The sequence below is a fragment of the Oncorhynchus gorbuscha genome, linkage group LG18 (assembly GCF_021184085.1).
Source record: "Oncorhynchus gorbuscha isolate QuinsamMale2020 ecotype Even-year linkage group LG18, OgorEven_v1.0, whole genome shotgun sequence".
NCBI lineage: Eukaryota > Metazoa > Chordata > Actinopteri > Salmoniformes > Salmonidae > Oncorhynchus > Oncorhynchus gorbuscha.
Window position 1 is genome coordinate 56,963,900 of NC_060190.1, and position 19,175 is coordinate 56,983,074.

The 19,175-nt window shown below is 46.0% G+C and overlaps 1 protein-coding gene across 9 annotated transcripts in view; it reads right to left on the reverse strand.

Moving 5' to 3' along the window:
• Positions 1-19,175, reverse strand: part of LOC124002494 (membrane-associated guanylate kinase, WW and PDZ domain-containing protein 1-like) — a 222,279-nt gene that overhangs the window by 52,778 nt on the left and 150,326 nt on the right. For 7 of the 9 annotated variants that reach the window (XM_046309918.1, XM_046309922.1, XM_046309919.1 and 4 more), the window contains 5 exons: positions 18,358-18,415; positions 17,377-17,480; positions 16,403-16,522; positions 15,653-15,838; positions 14,725-15,357 (listed from right to left, as the gene is read on the reverse strand). In XM_046309918.1, coding sequence (XP_046165874.1) covers positions 14,725-15,357; positions 15,653-15,838; positions 16,403-16,522; positions 17,377-17,480; positions 18,358-18,415 — 1,101 coding nt within the window. The remainder of the gene's footprint in view (positions 1-14,724; positions 15,358-15,652; positions 15,839-16,402; positions 16,523-17,376; positions 17,481-18,357; positions 18,416-19,175) is intronic. The other 2 variants (XM_046309920.1, XM_046309926.1) reach the window with 1 other exon arrangement.

Here is a 19,175-nt window from a genome sequence, read left to right on the forward strand (position 1 = left end):
CAAAGGTGACCAGGAAAAGGTGCAGATGTCAGCAACCTGGTGCTTAATCACACATCCAGAGCAAATAAAAAGCATCCTGTGCTGCAGTAATACAATGTTTCCATGTTTTGTCTGTCAGAGGCTTATGCAGTAGCTTACGATGCGGAGCAGAAATTACAATTTTGTGCTTTTGTCAGTCATGTCCCTCCTGGCATTTAGAGAGAATAGGATGAGGGGTAACCCCCCCCCCCCACCACCACCACACACACACACACCACCCACCAGTAGAGGAGCCCCACTGCAGAGTGCTGCACAGTATTGTCATGGAAACAAAGGAAGGCAAGATGGCTGAGATGTACGACTCCCCCTTCAGGCATGAGGGTGTGAAGAGACAGGGAGGATGGGGAGAAGGTGGGGGGGACTCACCTTGTCCTTGTTATGCCAGTATCTCTGACTCGCCCAATGTGTTGCCAAGCTATTCCTTGATCATTGCATTTCTGTAGAATTTCTCTGCAATGCTGTACATTATCAGTGCCAAACGTGAAGTCAGCAAGTTTTTATGCAAAGCGTGCAAAAAGGTGCAGCATCCAGCCCTTACATTAAATCAATTCCTTTTGTCTGTGTGACTCCATCGTTGCCATTTATTTCAGGTTGGGTGTGTTTGTGTCTTGTCAGAAGACACTGATCTGTATTACTGTGACAGGAGCAGCGTTTACTAAGCCTGTGCTCCACTCTAAGCATCAGAACATCTACAGCAGGGTGGAGATAAGAGATGTCTCCTTCCTAGCAGCACTCTGACTGCTCTTCTACAACGGCCCAATGCTGAGAAGAAACAACTACATCTGCTCTGCTCTGTCGGAGAGGAACAGTCCGTCACTTTCCACGGCGCAGTGAGAAGACACAGAGGAAAGAGTTTTGGCTAGAATATTACCCTTGTCAGACATTGGCTTATAGACCTTCGAACCCTCTTAATGAGACACAAAACATCCCACAAACAGAGACAAATAAAAACAGCATCTGCAGATCTGCAGGTGTGGATTACATAGGTCATTTTGCTTCAGCCCACTAGCATGAACCAACAGCGTAGTAGTGGATATTTGGGTAATCAGGGTTCTTCTTCTTCTCTGGGATTTGGTTGGCGGATCGCCAAAAACATTTCGGTGCATACCCCGCCACCTACTGTACTGGTGTGAGGCCATTAACGGCCTACCTACAGTACATTCAATTCGGAGAGGACAGAACACTATCCCCTCAACACCCCCTGCAGCTGTTCTGCAGTAAATCCTCGTAATCCCAAGTACTTCTCTGCTGCTGCCTCCACAATTTTCAAACCATTTCTGCAGTACAACTGACAACCATGGTTATAAATGCTAAAAATGCTAAAAAGCCCACCTTACTGAAGCACTCTATTTCTGAAACTATCCGCCGCCATTGCCGCAACCCCTATTACCAGCCTGTTCAACCTCTCTTTCATATCGTCTGAGATCCCCAAGGACTGGAAAGCTGCCGCAGTCATCCCCCTCTTCAAAGGGGGTGACACCCTGGACCCAAACTGTTACAGACCTATATCCATCCTGCCCTGCCTATCTAAGGTCTTCGAAAGCCAAGTCAACAAACAGGTGACTGACCATCTTGAATCCCACCGTACCTTCTCCGCTATGCAATCCGGTTTCCGAGCCGGTCACGGGTGCACCTCAGCCACACTCAAGGTACTAAACGACATCATAACCGCCATCGATAAATGACAGTATTGTGCAGCCGTCTTCATCGACCTTGCCAAGGCTTTCGACTCTGTCAATCACCATATTCTTATCGGCAGACTCAGTAGCCTCGGTTTTTCGGATGACTGCCTTGCCTGGTTCACCAATTACTTTGCAGACAGAGTTCAGTGTGTCAAATCGGAGGGCATGTTGTCCGGTCCTCTGGCAGTCTCTATGGGGGTGCCACAGGGTTCAATTCTCGGGCCGACTCTTTTCTCTGTATATATCAATGATGTTGCTCTTGCTGCGGGCGATTCCCTGATCCACCTCTACGCAGACGACACCATTGTATACACTTTCGGCCCGTCATTGGACACTGTGCTATCTAACCTCCAATCGAGCTTCAATGCCATACAACACTCCTTCCGTGGCCTCCAACTGCTCTTAAACGCTAGTAAAACCAAATGCATGCTTTTCAACCGATCGCTGCCTGCACCCGCATGCCCGACTAGCATCACCACACTGGATGGCTCCGACCTTGAATATGTGGACACCTATAAGTACCTAGGTGTCTGGCTAGACTGCAAACTCTCCTTCCAGACCCATATCAAACATCTCCAATCGAAAATCAAATCAAGAATCGGCTTTCTATTCCGCAACAAAGCCTCCTTCACTCACGCTGCCAAGCTTACCCTAGTAAAACTGACTATCCTACCGATCCTCGACTTCGGCGACGTCATCTACAAAATTGCTTCCAACACTCTACTCAGCAAACTGGATGCAGTTTATCACAGTGCCATCCGTTTTGTCACTAAAGCACCTTATACTACCCACCACTGCGACTTGTATGCTCTAGTCGGCTGGCCCTCGCTACATATTCGTCGCCAGACCCACTGGCTTCAGGTCATCTACAAGGCCATGCTAGGCAAAGCTCCGCCTTATCTCAGCTCACTGGTCACGATGGCAACACCCATCCGTAGCACGCGCTCCAGCAGGTGTATCTCATTGATCATCCCTAAAGCCAACACCTCATTCGGCCGCCCTTCGTTCCAGTACTCTGCTGCCTGTGACTGGAACGAATTGCAAAAATCGCTGAAGTTGGAGACTTTTATCTCCCTCACCAACTTCAAACATCAGCTAGCTGAGCAGCTAACCGATCGCTGCAGCTGTACATAATCTATTGGTAAATAGCACACCCATTTTCACCTACCTCATCCCCACAGTTTTTATTTATTTACTTTTCTGCTCTTTTGCACACCAATATCTCTACCTGTACATGATTATTTATCACTCTATTGTTAATCTGCAATATTGTAATTATTCGCCTACCTCCTCATGCCTTTTGCACACATTGTATATAGACTCCCCTTTTTTTCTCTGTGTTATTGACTTGTTAATTGTTTACTCCATGTGTAACTCTGTGTTGTCTGTTCACACTGCTATGCTTTATCTTGGCCAGATCGCAGTTGCAAATGAGAACCTGTTCTCAACTAGCCTACCTGGTTAAATAAAGGTGAAATAAATATATTCTTCCCATCACCATCTGTTGATCTCCACCTACTCATAGGAATCCTCTCAGGATGCCTCACCCTGTACCCATCATCCTCTACCATTCTCTTCACTGCTACACTTTCTGTACAACTCTAACCCTGGCGACCTCAATCTGCCTTTCTCTCCCTGGACACCTCCAATATCCAGGCCCATGGGAACCCCCACATCTAACACACACAACTTGCTCCACCGATACCACGCATTCCTTCATCTCATTCCATCATCTCATTCCATCATCTCATTCCTTCATCTCATTCCATCATCTCATTCCTTCATCTCATTCCTTCATCTCATTCCTTCATCTCATTCCTTCATCTCATTCCTTCATCTCATTCCATCATCTCATTCCTTCATCTCATTCCTTCATCTCATTCCTTCATCTCATTCCTTCATCTCATTCCTTCATCTCATTCCTTCATTCCCATTCATCTCTCATCTCATTCCTTCATCTCATTCCATCATCTCATTCCTTCATCTCATTCCTTCATCTCATTCCTTCATCTCATTCCTTCATCTCATTCCTTCATCTCATTCCATCATCTCATTCCTTCATCTCATTCCATCATCTCATTCCTTCATCTCATTCCATCATCTCATTCCATCATCTCATTCCTTCATCTCATTCCTTTATCTCATTCCTTCATCTCATTCCTTCATCTCATTCCATCATCCTCATCTCATTCCTTCATCTCATTCCTTCATCTCATTCCTTCATCTCATTCATCATTCCTCATTCCATCATCTCATTCCATCATCTCATTCCTTCATCTCATTCCTTCATCTCATTCCATCATCTCATTCCATCATCTCATTCCTTCATCTCATTCCTTCATCTCATTCCTTCATCTCATTCCTTCATCTCATTCCTTCATCTCATTCCTTCATCTCATTCCATCATCTCATTCCATCATCTCATGCCTTCCTGCACACTTCTCACATCTAGTCATCTCTCTCCTACACACTGCTGCAACATGGTAATCAGGGTTTTTTCTGGATCACAATGCGGCTTAGGTGGGCGTGACAGTGGGTGTGGCCAATGGCTCAGTCACCAACTGATGATTTTACTCTGGGACGCAGAGACAAAACGTTGCTGATTTAAAGCTAATTTCCTGCAATTTTGCCATGGGGTAGAAAACAAATATCCTTCAATTCTACACATTTTGCCATGTTCTAATGCCATCTGAATGACTCAAACATTATCACAAAATCAATAGGGTCCACACCATGACAAAAATACTCCTGAACGCATCCTCTTTCAAATTTTAGATTCTCCCTGACTGTCTAGTTTTTATTTTGTTGATTGTTAGTTCTCAAAGATTATTTTATTTCAAAATATACACTCACTGGCCAAGTGTATTAGGTACACCACCACATTCACCAAAATGGATGACTCCTGCAGACAGTGAGCCACATGGGCGTGGCTTGCTATATAAAGCAGGCAGACAGGCATTGTGACATTCAGTTACTGTTTGATTGAGCGTTACATTGGGCAAAATGAGTGACCTAACCGATTTTAGAGTTGGTGATTGTTGGTGCCAGGTGCTACGGATCCAGTATCTCAGAAATGGCCGCCCTCCTGGGCTTTTCACACACGACAGTGTCTAGGGTTTACTGTGAATGGTGCGATAAACAAAAAACATCCAGTTAGCAGCAGTCCTGTCGGTGAAAACAGCTCGTTTACAAGAGGTGGAATGAGAATGACAAGAATCATGCAAGTTATCAGGCAGAACACAAACAGACAGATAACGGCGCAGTACAACAGTGGTGTGTAGAAAGGAATCTTGGAACGCACAACTCCTCGATCCTTGTCATGGATGGCCTATTTCAGATGACAACCACACCAGTTTCCACTCCTTTCAGCTGAAAACAAGAAGGTCATGGGCATTAATAAGAAGTTGGTCCTCTGTTTGCTGCTATAACAGCCTTCACTAGTTGTGGGAACTTGATTCCATTCAGCCAAAAGAGCACTAGTGGGGTCGGGCACTGCTGTTGGGCGATTAGGCCTGTCTCGCAGTCAGCGTTCTAATTCATCCCAAGGGTGTTCGATGGGGTTGAGGTCAGGACTCTGTGCCGGCCAGGCAAATTCTTCCATACCGATCTCGACAAACATTTCTGTATGGACCTTGCTTTGCGCACAGGGACATTGTCATGCTAAAACAGGAAAGGGCCCTCCCCCTACTGTTGCCACAAAGTTGGAAGCACAGAATGGTCTAGAATGCCATTGCATGCTGAAGCATTAAGATTTCCCTTCACTGGAACTAAGGGGCCTAGCCCGGACCATGAAAAACAGCCTCAGACCATTATTTCTCCACCAATAAACTTTACAGTTGGCACTATGCATTGGCGGAGGTAGCGTTCTCCTGGCATCCGCCAAACCCAGATTCGTCCATCGGAATGGTGAAGCGTTATTCATCACACCAGAGAATGCATTTCCAGTACTCCAGAGTAAAATGGTGGAGAGCTTTAATCCTAGGCTTGTGTGCGGCCGCTCGGCCATGGAAACCCATTTCATGAAGCTCCCGATGAACAGTTCCTGTGTTGACGTTGCTTCCAGAGGCAGTTTGGAACTCTATAATGAGTGTTGCAGCCGAGCACAGATGATTTCTACACGCTGTGCATTTCAGCACCCGGCGCACCCGTTCTGTAAGCTTGTGTGGCCTACCACTTCAAGCCTGAGCCGTTGTTGCTCCTAGACCTTTCCACTTCAGAATAACAGCACTGAGAGTTGGGGCAGCTCTAGCAGGGCAGAGCAAATTTGACAAACTGACTTGTTGGAAAGGTATCATCCTATAACGGTGCCATGTTGAAAGTCACTGATCTCTTCAGTAAGGCCATTCTATTGCCAATGTTAATCTATGAATATTGCATGGCTGTGTGCTCGATGTTATACACCTTACAGCAACGGCTGGGCTAAAATAGCTAAATCCACTGATTTGAAGGGGTGTCCACATCATTTTTTATATGTTGTGCACTTTCTATCTGGTTTTAGTTGCTTAAGCTTTTACTGAAACTATTTCATATTCATTTTGACAAAATAAACACTTAGACAGCCCACCCAAGACTTTTTATGCAGAAAAAAACCTGGATATTATCAGACTGGCACACATCTGCTGTATGTAGTCTTAATCCCTGCTGGTCATGTCAGTCTCCGACCCGGTCTGTCCTCCCTCCCGCCATCGCTCAGCTCCGGGGAAATAAGGAGTGCATGGGCCCTTCTCCTCCTCCTCTGATCCTCTGACATCCCTACATCCTTTCTCCCCTCTCTTTCCTCTCATCTGTTTTCTCCTCCTCTGATCCTCTGACATCCCTATATCCTTTCTCCCCTCTCTTTCCTCTCATCTGTTTTCTCCTCCTCTGATCCTCTGACATCCCTACATCCTTTCTCCCCTCTCTTTCCTCTCATCTGTTTTCTCCTCCTCTGATCCTCTGACATCCCTACATCCTTTCTCCCCTCTCTTTACTCTCATCTGTTTTCTCCTCCTCTGATCCTCTGACATCCCTACATCCTTTCTCCCCTCTCTTTCCTCTCATCTGTTTTCTCCTCCTCTGATCCTCTGACATCCCTACATCCTTTCTCCCCTCTCTTTCCTCTCATCTGTTTACTCCTCCTCTGATCCTCTGACATCCCTACATCCTTTCTCCCATCTCTTTCCTCTCATCTGCTTTCTCCTCCTCTGATCCTCTGACATCCCTACATCCTTTCTCCCCTCTCTTTCCTCTCATCTGTTTTCTCCTCCTCTGATCCTCTGACATCCCTAAATCCTTTCTCTCATCTGTTTTTTCCTCCTCTGCGGTGGTTGAGATGCTAAGCCATAACAACAGCAGCAGATTGCCTGTGGTGGTGTATTGTCCAATAGTCCCAGCCTAACAAACAGGTGAATGAATGCCTTTAAAGCACCGGAATGGGACTCTGACAAGTCGACATCAACAGGTTAAATTATCTGGGCGAATAATGAGTGAGGCTATAGAGGGCTAGAGCCAGCCTAGCTCTCAGCTATTCTCCTCACAGTGGCTCTGCATGGTCTGCAAATTAATGCAACAGATGCTGTCTGCACCACCTCTCCCATCCCTGCAGACTACTGACTGGTACACGCATTCACAGACTAGCTTCAAGTAAATTACCGGGAAGAGTAAGTCAAGTGGGGCTAGAATTAATTATGTCAGCAAATCAGAATGTCTCAAAAGGTAGGTGAGAGAAATGAGCACATTAGACTAATCTGCTTTCTCCTCCTCTGATCCTCTGACATCCCTACATCCTTTCTCCCATCTCTTTCCTCTCATCTGATTGGCATCATAATGGCTTCTTTGATGAAAGCTAGAAATCACATCGCCTGGCCTCAAGAAGACAAAAGAAGAATCCAGTGAGAATCTAGTGTTGTGTTGTGGAGCCAGTGAGCTAACCTCCAAAGTTGAGGGACTCACTCCCAGAGATGGGAGAGGAGGTGAGCAGTGCTGCATGCACAGGTCTTAAGGTCCTGAGATCCCCGGGATTGGACCGTATACTGTACGTGTGGGCAGGGATATGTACACATTGGCAGGGGGTGTGGTGGGAAAGGAGAAGGGGCCAGATTTCTGCCAATTAGAGGTTCCCTCTGGCAAAAGGTTGTAATTGGTTGTTTGGCCTGGACTGATGGTGACGTCCGTCCGTTCCTCACCATCAGTCCAGGCTAAACAACCAATTACAACCTTTTGCCAGAGGGAACCTCTAATTGGCCCCTTCGACCGACAGACAGACAGACAGACAGACAGACAGACAGACAGACAGACAGACAGACAGACAGACAGACAGACAGACAGACAGACAGACAGACAGACAGACAGACAGACAGACAGACAGACAGACAGACAGACAGACAGACAGACAGACAGACAGACAGACAGACAGACAGACAGACAGACAGACAGACAGACAGACAGACAGACAGACAGACAGACAGACAGACAGACAGACAGACAGACAGACAGACAGACAGACAGACAGACAGACAGACAGACAGACAGACAGACAGACAGACAGACAGACAGACAGACAGACAGACAGACAGGCAGGCAGGCAGAGTGAGCAGAGTGAGCAGAGTGAGCAGAGTGAGCAGAGTGAGCAGAGTAATTAAAACAGACCTGCTCGATCCTGCTCTCTGCGGAAGGGGCAGCCGATGTCTTAGCTGACTGATCCACACACACAAACACAACCCCGGAGCAGATCTCAGAATGAGGGGTCTGCCTGGAGAGCCAGGATCTGAGAGAGCAGTGCTGTATGACATGTCATAGAGCCATATATAATGAAAATGTCATATTTTTACTACATATACATGACACTCATATAGGTTCACCACATGTTTTGAAGCAATCTTCTGCTGAGCAGTCCTCTCCTTTCCAGAGTAGTGGCACACGGCTCTTTATTAAAGAAACTGACAGCAGCAGTAAAATGTGCCTTAATAATATCAGCTCTGTCTTCCATCCATCACACAGTGAGGAATGACTCTCTCTAACCATCCCACCCGCACTGCTCTCCGCTCTCTGGTTCAGGGAGCCCCGGTTAAACAAAACATTTTGTTTTATTGACCATCCATACAAAGCAGAGCATTAGGGCTGTAGCATTGTATAATGGTGGTCATTATTAAGGCAACGTAGGAAGAGGAGGGGAGCAGTTTGTGGAAGCAGAGTGCTCAGCCAATGTCCTGTTCCCTTTCTGAACACTTAGCTTTACACGGCTGATGTTCAGGTCTTTCAGTTCCACAAATTCAGCTCCAATGCCAGTTAAGACCACTCTGTATGTCTGTGGAAACAATCCAATTTTATGTCTCTGACAGTGTGAGTCAGGGCTCTTTGTGAAGGTGGGTTCTTGGTAGTGGGTACTGTCTGGGGATTGGAGTGAGAGACCACTCTGGTTCATCTTCTATTCAGATCTTTTGTGAGACAGTTTTTCTAATCATGTGTCAAAAGCCCGGCCCAGAGTTCTCATTAGAACGTTTAACTGACACACAGACAGTCTCATCCACATGTATGAGCTATGAGGGTGCCACAGGGTTCAATTCTCGGGGTGACTCTTTTCTCTGTATATATCAATGATGTCACTCTCGCTGCTGGTGATTCTCTGATCCACCTCTATGTAGACTACACCATTCTGTACACAGTTGAAGTCAGGAGTTTACATACACCTGAGCCAAATACATTTAGACCCGGACATTTCATCCTAGTAAAAATGATCTGTTTTAGGTCAGTTAGGATCACCACTTTATTTTAAGAATGTGAAATGTCAGAATAATAGTAGAGAGAATTGATTTCTTTCAGCTTTTATTTCTTTCATCACATTCCCAGTGGGTTAGAAGTTTACATACACTCAATTAGTATTTGGTAGCATTGCCTTTAAATTGTTTAACTTGGGTCAAACGTTTCAGGTAGCCTTCCACAAGCTTCCCACAATAAATTGGGTGAATTTTGGCCCATTCCTCCCGACAGAGCTGGTGGAACTGAGACAGGTTTGTAGGCCTCCTTGCTCGCACATGCTTTTTCAGTTCTGCCCACAATTTATCTATCGGATTGAGGTCAGGGCTTTGTGATGGCCACTCCAATACCTTGACTTTGTTGTCCTTAAGCCATTTTGCAAGTATGCTTGGGGTCATTGTCCATTTGGAAGACCCATTTGCAACCAAGCTTTAACTTCCTGACTGATGTCTTGAGATGTTGCTTAAATATATCCACATAACACCATCTCATGATGCCATCTATTTTGTGAAGTGCACCAGTCCCTCCTGCAGCAAAGCACTCCCACAACATGATGCTGCCACCCCCATGCTTCATGGTTCGAGATGGTGTTCTTCGGCTTGCAACCCTTTTACCTCCAAACATAACGATGATCATTATGGCCAAACAGTTCTATTTTTGTTTCATCAGACCAGAGGACATTTAAAAAAATATATAATACAATCTTTGTCCCCATGTGCAGTTGCAAACCGTAGTCTGGCTTTTTTATGACGGTATTGGAGCAGTGGCTTCTTCTTGCTGAGCGGCCGTTCAGCTTATGTTGATATAGGACTCGCGTAACTGTGGACATAGATACTTTTGTACCTGTTTCCTCCAGCATCTTCACAAGGTCCTTTGCTGTTGTTCTGGGATTGATTTGCACTTTTCGCACCAAAGTAAGTTAATTTATAGGAGACAGAACTCCAGCCTGAGCGGAATGACGGCTGCGTTGTCCCATGGTGTTTATACTTCAATACTATTGTTTGTACAGATGAACGTGGTACTTTCAGGCATTTGGAAATTGCTCCCAAGGATGAACCAGACTTGTGGAGGTCTACCATTTTTTTCTGAGGTCTTGGCTGATTTATTTGGATTTTCCCATGATGTCAAGTAAAGACGCACTGAGTTTGAAGGTAGGCCTTGAAATACATCCACAGGTACACTTCCAAATGACTCAAATGATGTAAATTAAAGGTCTCAACCTTTAAGTCTTTACTTAAGACTCATATCTTCAGTAAGTCCTATGGTTGAGTGTAGACTGGCCCAGGAGTGTGAAGGTGAACGGAAAGGCTCTGGAGCAACGAACCACTCTTGCTGTCTCTGCCTGGCCGGTTCCCCTCTCCCCTCCACCACTCTGCCTCTAACCCTATTACAGGGGTTGAGTAACTGGCTTACTGGCACTCTTTCATGCCATCCCTAGCAGGGTTGCATCACTTGAGAGGATTGAGTCACTGACGGATCTTCCTGTCTGGGTTGGCGCCCCCCTTGGGTTGTGCAGTGGCGGAGATCTTGTGGGCTATGCTCGGCCTTGTCTCAGGATGGAAGGTTGGTGGTTGAAGATATCCCTCTAGTGGTGTGGGGGCTGTGCTTTGGCAAAGTGGGTGGGATTATATCCTTCCTGTTTGGCTCTGTCCGGGGGTATCATCGGATGGGGCCACAGTGTCTCCTGACCCCTCCTGTCTCAGCCTCCAGTATTGATGCTGCAGTAGTTTGTGTCGGGGGGCTAGGGTTAGTTTGTTATATCTGGAATACTTCTCCTGTCTTATCCGGTGTCCTGTGTGAATTGTGGTATGCTCTCACTAATTGTCTCTTTATCTCTCGGAGGAGGACCTGAGCCCTAGGACCATGCCTCAGGACTACCTGGCATGATGACTCTTTGCTGTCCCCAGTCCACCTGGCTGTGCTGCTGCTCCAGTTTCAACTGTTCTGCCTGCAGCTATGCTACCTGTCCCAGACTTGCTGTTTTCAACTCTCTAGAGACAGCAGGAGCGGTAGAGATACTCTTAATGATCGGCTATGAAAAGCCAACTGACATTTACTCCTGAGGTGCTGACTTGCTGCACCCTCGACAACTACTGTGATTATTATTATTTGACCATGCTGGTCATCTATGAACATTTGAACATCTTGGCCATGTTCTGTTATAATCTCCACCCGGCACAGCCAGAAGAGGACTGGCCACCACTCATAGCCTGGTTTCTCTCTAGGTTTCTTCCTTGGTTTTGGCCTTTCTAGGGAGTTTTTCCTAGCCACCATGCCTCTACACCTGCATTGCTTGCAGTTTAGGGTTTTAGAATGGGTTTCTGTACAGCACTTTGAGATATCAGCTGATGTAAGAAGGGCTATACAAATACATTTGATTTGATTTGAATTAGCCTATGAGAAGCTTCTAAAGCCATGACATCATTTTATGGAATATGCCAAGCTGTTTAAAGGCACAATCAACTTAGTGTATGTAAACTTCTGACCCACTGGAATTTTGATGCAGTGAATTATAAGTGAAATAATCTGTCTCTTAACAATTGTTGGAAAAATTATTTGTTAATTAATTGTTAACAACAAATTTGTGGAGTGGTTGAAAAACTAGTTTTAATGACTCCAACCAAGGTGGATGTAAACTTCCGATTTCAACTGTACATCTGGCCCTTCTTTGGACACTGTGTTCTAGTAAAACTAAATGCATGCTCTTCAACAGATTGCTGCCCACACCCGCCCGCCCGAGTAGCATCACTACTCTGGACGGTTCTGACTTAGAATATGTGGACAACTACAAATACCTGTCTGGTTAGACTCTAAACTCTCCTTCCAGACTCACATTAAGCATCTATAATCTAAAATGTAATCTAGAATCCGCTTCCTATGCTGCCAAACATACCCTCGTAAAACGGACTATCCTACCGATCCTTGACTTCGGCGATATCATTTACAAAATAGCCTCCAACACTCTAGTCAGCAAACTGGATGTAGTCTATCACAGTGCCATCCGTTCTGTCACCAAAGCCCCATATACTACCCACCACTGCAACCTGTATGCTCTCGTTGGCTGGCCCTCGCTACATAGTCGTCGCCAAACCCACTGGCTCCAGGTCATCTATAAGTCTTTGCTAGGTAAAGCCCTGCCTTATCTCAGCTCACTGGTCACCATAGCAACACTCAAACGTAGCACATGCTCCAGCAGGTATATTTCACTGGTAATCCCCAAAGCCAACACCCACTTTGGCCACCTTTTCTTCCAGTTCTCTGCTGCCAATGACTGGAACGAATTGCAGAAATCACTGAAGCTCTCACTCATATCGCCCTCTCGAACTTTAAGCATCAGCTGTCAGAGCAGCTTACCGATCACTGCACCTGTACATAGCCAATCTGTAAATAGCACACCCATCTACCTCATCCCCAGGCAGTTAACCCACTGCTCCGAGGCCGTCATTGAAAATAAGAATTTGTCCTTAACTGACTTGCCTAGTTAAATAAAGGTTAAAAAATATTTAAAAAATATATATATATCGGGTTTTTTTCTCCTTTGCACCCCAGTATCTCTACTTGCACATTCATCTTCTGCACATCACTCCAGTGTTTATTTGCTAAATTGTAATTATTTCACCACTATGGCCTATTTATTGCCTTACCTCCCTAATCTTCTACATTTGCACACACTGTGCATAGATTTTTCTATTGTGTTATTGACTGAATGTTTGTTTACGTGTAACTCTGTGTTGTTTTTGTCACACTGCTTTGCTTTATCTTGGTCAGGTCGCAGTTGTAAATGAGAACTTGTTCTCAACTGGCCTACCTGGTTAAATAAAGGTGAAATAAAAATCAAATAAAATGAACGCACGCACGTGCACACACATGCATCACAGCTAGGATGGTAGAAATTTTGAAACCACAATTGGATCTCAACGCAACTTTGTGTGATACCTATAAAGTAACAGACATAGACTATAGTGCAGACAGTGTAGTGTCAGAAATAGAAATATAAAAGAGAGAGAAAGACAGAGAGAGAGACACAGATATAAGAAAAGACACAGAGAGCGAGAGAGTGTGAGAGAAAGAAAGAGAGAGACAGTAACACAGAAAGACCCACAGGAGGAACTGAGGAACCCAGCTATATATTCATGAGACTTTCTGACCTGGAACAAGATCTACACTCTCTCTCTTTACTGCTCTGGATTTTCTCTCACTCTCCAAATGTCTCTTCCACTAACAATCTCTGCAACAATCTCTCACATTCTTTCGGTATTCATATGATCTCCATTCACCCACTAACTTCCCTGTGTTGCTTCTCTCTATGTTTTCCACATACACTAGATTCCCATCTCCCCCTCACCTTTCCATGCTTAGTTAAATAAAGGTTCAATGTAAAAAATATATATAAGAAACAATAACACAAGCCTTGTTTTAGGGCTAACCTTAATTAACCCTACCCATTTTTTGTGTGTGAATTGTTTGCATGTTTTAGCAACTTCCGGATTCATGACAATGGTGATGGAGAGAAGTGGCGGGAGTAAGAGGCAGGCTTGCCAATTAGAACTCAGATCTCAGCATATCATGAGTCTATGTCTTACCTCCACCTATCAGATCTCAGCATGTCGTGGGTCTATGTCTTACCTCCACCTATCAGATCTCAGCCTGTCGTGGGTCTATGTCTTACCTCCACCTATCAGATCTCAGCCTCTCGTGGGTCTATGTCTTACCTCCACCTATCAGATCTCAGCCTCTCGTGGGTCTATGTCTTACCTCCACCTATCAGATCTCAGCCTGTCGTGGGTCTATGTCTTACCTCCACCTATCAGATCTCAGCCTGTCGTGGGTCTATGTCTTACCTCCACCTATCAGATCTCAGCCTGTCGTGGGTCTATGTCTTACCTCCACCTATCAGATCTCAGCCTGTCGTGGATCTATGTCTTACCTCCACCTATCAGATCTCAGCCTGTCGTGGATCTATGTCTTACCTCCACCTATCAGATCTCAGCATGTCGTGAGTCTATGTCTTACCTCCACCTATCAGATCTCAGCCTGTCGTGGGTCTATGTCTTACCTCCACCTATCAGATCTCAGCATGTCGTGGGTCTATGTCTTACCTCCACCTATCAGATCTCAGCCTGTCGTGGGTCTATGTCTTACCTCCACCTATCAGATCTCAGCCTGTCGTGGGTCTATGTCTTACCTACACCTATCAGATCTCAGCATGTCGTGGGTCTATGTCTTACCTACACCTATCAGATCTCAGCATGTTGTGAGGCTATCTTACCTCCGCCTCTCTGCACCAGCATGCTGACCTCACTTCCTTTGGGGCACTTGCTGAGCAGGTCCACCACTTGGTTGTGGCTCATGCTCTGGACGTTCCTCTTGTTCACCTCTACGATAATGTCCCCCTCCTTCAGGCCCCTGCAGCGGGGGTAGTCCACTATCTGTTTTACCCTCTGTCCTCCCCCTGCAGGGCTGTCTGCGATGGTGAACCCAAAGCCTTTGTCTCCCTTCTCCATGTGCACTGTGATCAGCTCCGGCTGCGTCGCTATGGATGACGCCAGCGTCACAGAGTCGCTGAGGTAACCGTGCGAGCTGTTGGACGCCACCTCGGCGGAGGAGGGACTGTGTGGTCTCGACTCCCTCATGCCATTAACGGGGCCCCCAGTATGGCTGCCGTGGCTGGACGGGGAGTCGTAGCTATCCTGGCCATTGACGATGATGGGCTCCTTGTCCACGATGGCCACGGAGGTCACCATGCTGGTGTTGGGGTCGTCGGGGTCAAAGGGAAGGGGGTAGCCGCGGCACAGCTCCAGGTTGACCATGGAGCCAATATGGATGGACTGGAAGACCTTCACCACCTGGGCGTGGGTGTAGCCTAGCACGCATGTGTCATTGACACTCACGATCACGTCACCTGAGGGGAAGAGAAGAAGAAATTAATGTCGGATAATTAGCCCCATGTCAAAAACTAAAATCTTGGAAGTAACAAACTGTAGAACGCCTACAGTACACTATAAAACCTACACCAGTCAAGTGTCACCAATCCAAATCCTTGAGAGCACCAGATTCAGCTAATAAACCAATCAATCAACCTTGATTAGTCAATTGTTTTAGTGTGGGTTGGAACAAAAGCCTGCACACACTGTAGCTCTTAAGGAGTTGGTGAACACCTCTTAATAGTGTCAGGGACGGATAGAGCGGCAGCCCACCTGTCTCCATCTTGCCGTCGAGGGCAGCAGGCCCATCCAGAACCAGACTCTTGATCTGAAGAAACTCATCAGGCTCGTCGCCCCCGACAACGGTGAAGCCGAACCCCCGGTGGCTCTTCCTCAGTTTGGTGTTGATGAAGGTTCCCTTTAGCTCTGCTGGGTTCCGCGTGAAGAAGGGCTTCCCTCCTGTAGAAAAAAACCACACACACACAAGCCTTACACACCTTTCGTAAGAACCCGTTGATCTCATGTGCAGTGCTAACCAAAGAAGGAGGGGCTATCCTACACAGTCTTGGCTCTGGATCAGTGAGGGCTATGTGAGAGATGTGTTGATTTGACAAGCTCCATGAATCATGAAGAGACTGATTATGATTGATAGATTAATTAGGCTAAGAGGGATTCAATGAGCTAGGCGGTATCAGCTTGTCTGTGCCTGAGAATGGGGGTAATCCTATGGTAAATCCCCCAGACTGTGCCCCAGCCTCAGCCTGTGAGGTTTCTATCCCCTATGGAGAGCTACACTTTTGGGTAGAGAGGGAGAGGGGAGAGAGAGATGGAGAGGGGGAGAGAGAGGGAGAGAGGGAGGGGCAGAGAGTGGATGGGGCAGAGAGAGTGTGAGAGGCAGAGAGAGAGGAGATAGGGGTTGAGGGGGTAAATTGATGAAGGAACAGGAAACACATCCACTGTGTTGCAGAGGGAAATGGACCAATACCCTCATAAAACTAGGACATTAACCTGGCCAGGACTTACGTTTGGGCCCGATGAGGGGTGGCAGTGGGGGACCAGCCTGGGGATCCCTGTAGGTCTCCTGGTGGTTGGCGGTATAGCTGGCCAGCGGGGCACCAGCCAGGGTGGCGTCCTCTATCCATTCTGGAACAACAAAGGGCATAATTCTTGTCTCTGGTGCCTGTACAGTTACACCGATTCCTTATGGTTCCCCACAATGGGTGGCTAGGAAACTACTGTACTGCATTGAGCCACAACGGCTGCCAATGAAAGTAATACCACGTAATCCAATCTCTGACAGATCTAAATGGCAGCCTCACTGTGTAATGTATCAGAGGCTTAAGTCTTCATTAATATTCTCAGTATTAAGATTCAATCAATGAAAGAGTAAAAGTATTCACAGATATATAGCGTACAGAGATATTGACCTTAAAGGAGGAAAAGTCAGCAAGTAATCAAGTCAGAAGCGTATTTAGCTGAGCCTGCAGAAGGGGGATCAATAGCCTGGTCCCTAGTGGTGTGACCTGCATGTCTAGGGAAAATCTGAGTGACATCGTACATCTAATATAGAAAGAGGTAAACCCAGGGCACACTCAGACTTAAAACTTGTCCTGAAAAACCTTTCACTGGGAGTGCAAGACCCAGAAAGAATTCAAATATAGGGATACATTTACATTGCGGTAAAACACTCTTCAATGTATAATTGTCAAACCCAAACTTACCTAGAACTGCACACTTCCAAAATTATTCACTTAAGCACAAATCCTTCGGAGAGAGAATCAGTGACACTTAAAATATTGCCAAATTAAACCAAAAAGACCTCTCTTCAAGGCCATTAAAATAAATCATAGGTATGCCTTTATGGTTTCTCAATAGCAAATCATAAAGCGCCAGAAGCAGAGTAGAGCAGAGCAGAGCAGCAGGAAAAAGAGACAGATAGGAACGATCACAGACATGAAGAAAGAAAGGAATGACGCCCGGTGGGGCTGGAAACGAACCTCGGATGTAGCGCTCACCTTCTGGTGGCTGCTGTTGCTCGAGCTGCTTCAGCCGCTTAGCCTCCAGTATAGGGTTCTCATACTGGGTCTTCCTGTTGATGTGACTGAGAGAGTGAGGAAGAGAGGGAGGGAAAAGGGGAGAATGAGACAGGAAGGGAGAGGGATAGAGAAAGATAATAGAGTCCGTGAAAAGTAGAGCGTAAGTAAGAACAAGGGGATAATAAAAGGAAAGAAATGAGATTAAAAAGAGAAAGAAAAAAGAACAGAAGAAAACCAAGGGGGATCAGGCAAGGGATGGAGAAGAAGGGATAAAGAAAGAGAAAGATTGAGTTACAGAGAGGCCGGGATGAAAGACTGAACACAACACACAGATAGACAAAGTCTCTGGTGGCCTATGCTCCAGGAGCCAAGGGCTCGAGTCACGGAAGTCAAGTCTGGTACAGACAATGCTCTGGTGGATCAGAGGAGACCGAGACGACGAGGTCTGAATATCAACAGCATCACACAATCACTGAGGAGCACTGCTTCAGGAGGTTAACACCACCACCACAACCACGTCATACCACAACCACGTCATACCACAACCACGTCATACCACAACCACGTCATACCACAACCACGTCATACCACAACCACGTCATACCACAACCACGTCATACCACAACCCGACAAGGAATTAAAGGAGCAGTACTTCAAACAGTATGGAAACATTATGCAATTATGCATTAAACAGGAAACAATAGGAATAATGTTTATGGAAAAATCTCAGAAAACAAAACTGGGCTAGATGAGAAACCCTGTGTCTAAATCATCATGACGGCAACTAAATGGCCTATAATCCACAAAACAGCCTGCATTTGATGTTGTTTTGCAATGTTCCAGGGCACTGCTCAGTGTTAAATGCATTGTAAATGTACAGTACAGTGAGGTCATTTTAAATGCGACAGATGTGTGTGTGTGTGTGTGTGTGTCACGACTTACTCCACATAGTAAACACCATAGACTGGGTCATCTATTTTCTCCCAGCCTGTTGGCAGCTCTGGAAGAGAGGTAGAGAGAGGAGGAAACGGCACGTTGTTAGAGATGGTGCTCATTGTTAAGACAGAAGGTCACTGAATACCTTTTCCTACCACACACAGCCTGTCAGTCACTTGGGAGTGAGCAGGACTCCAGAGGCTGTCTGGACCTAGCTCTTGGCTCCTGGCAGGACACGGCTGACATTTAACACATCAGATAGACACTACGGGGGGATTTGACCGATCATGATCAACACCAGACGCTCAGATGGCGAAGAGGAGCTGGCGGTATGTGTGTGTGGTGGTCTAAATGTCAATTTTGGTTTAAAAATGTGTCGTTTAAATACATCACGTGAAGATATATTTTCTTATTGTTCATGGCAGTAAGGGAATCTGATGTACAACGTTGACATCGCTGATGTAGGCGTGGTGTGTATATAATGGTATTCAATGTTGTCCTTGATTGTTTTATCACAGTCCGTCGCATGGCATTGTAGAACTTCACGAACTCAATCGTGTATTTATTCACCGCGGTCAAATTCATTAATGAGGAGTTGTGTGAGAGGACGCTTTTAATTTTGTGTGTAACCAGGGACACTCGCATGTATATCTTCCATGACATCGATGCTGAGACTGAACGCCATAAATGGCCTGACAACACGGCCATAAAATGAGACCAATTAAATCAGAACTTTTTAGATAGAAACATGCATTAGTCATCTGTGAAGGCTGCTACATTGATACAGTCTAAGTATGTCTCAGTACGGCAGAGCAACTCATTAT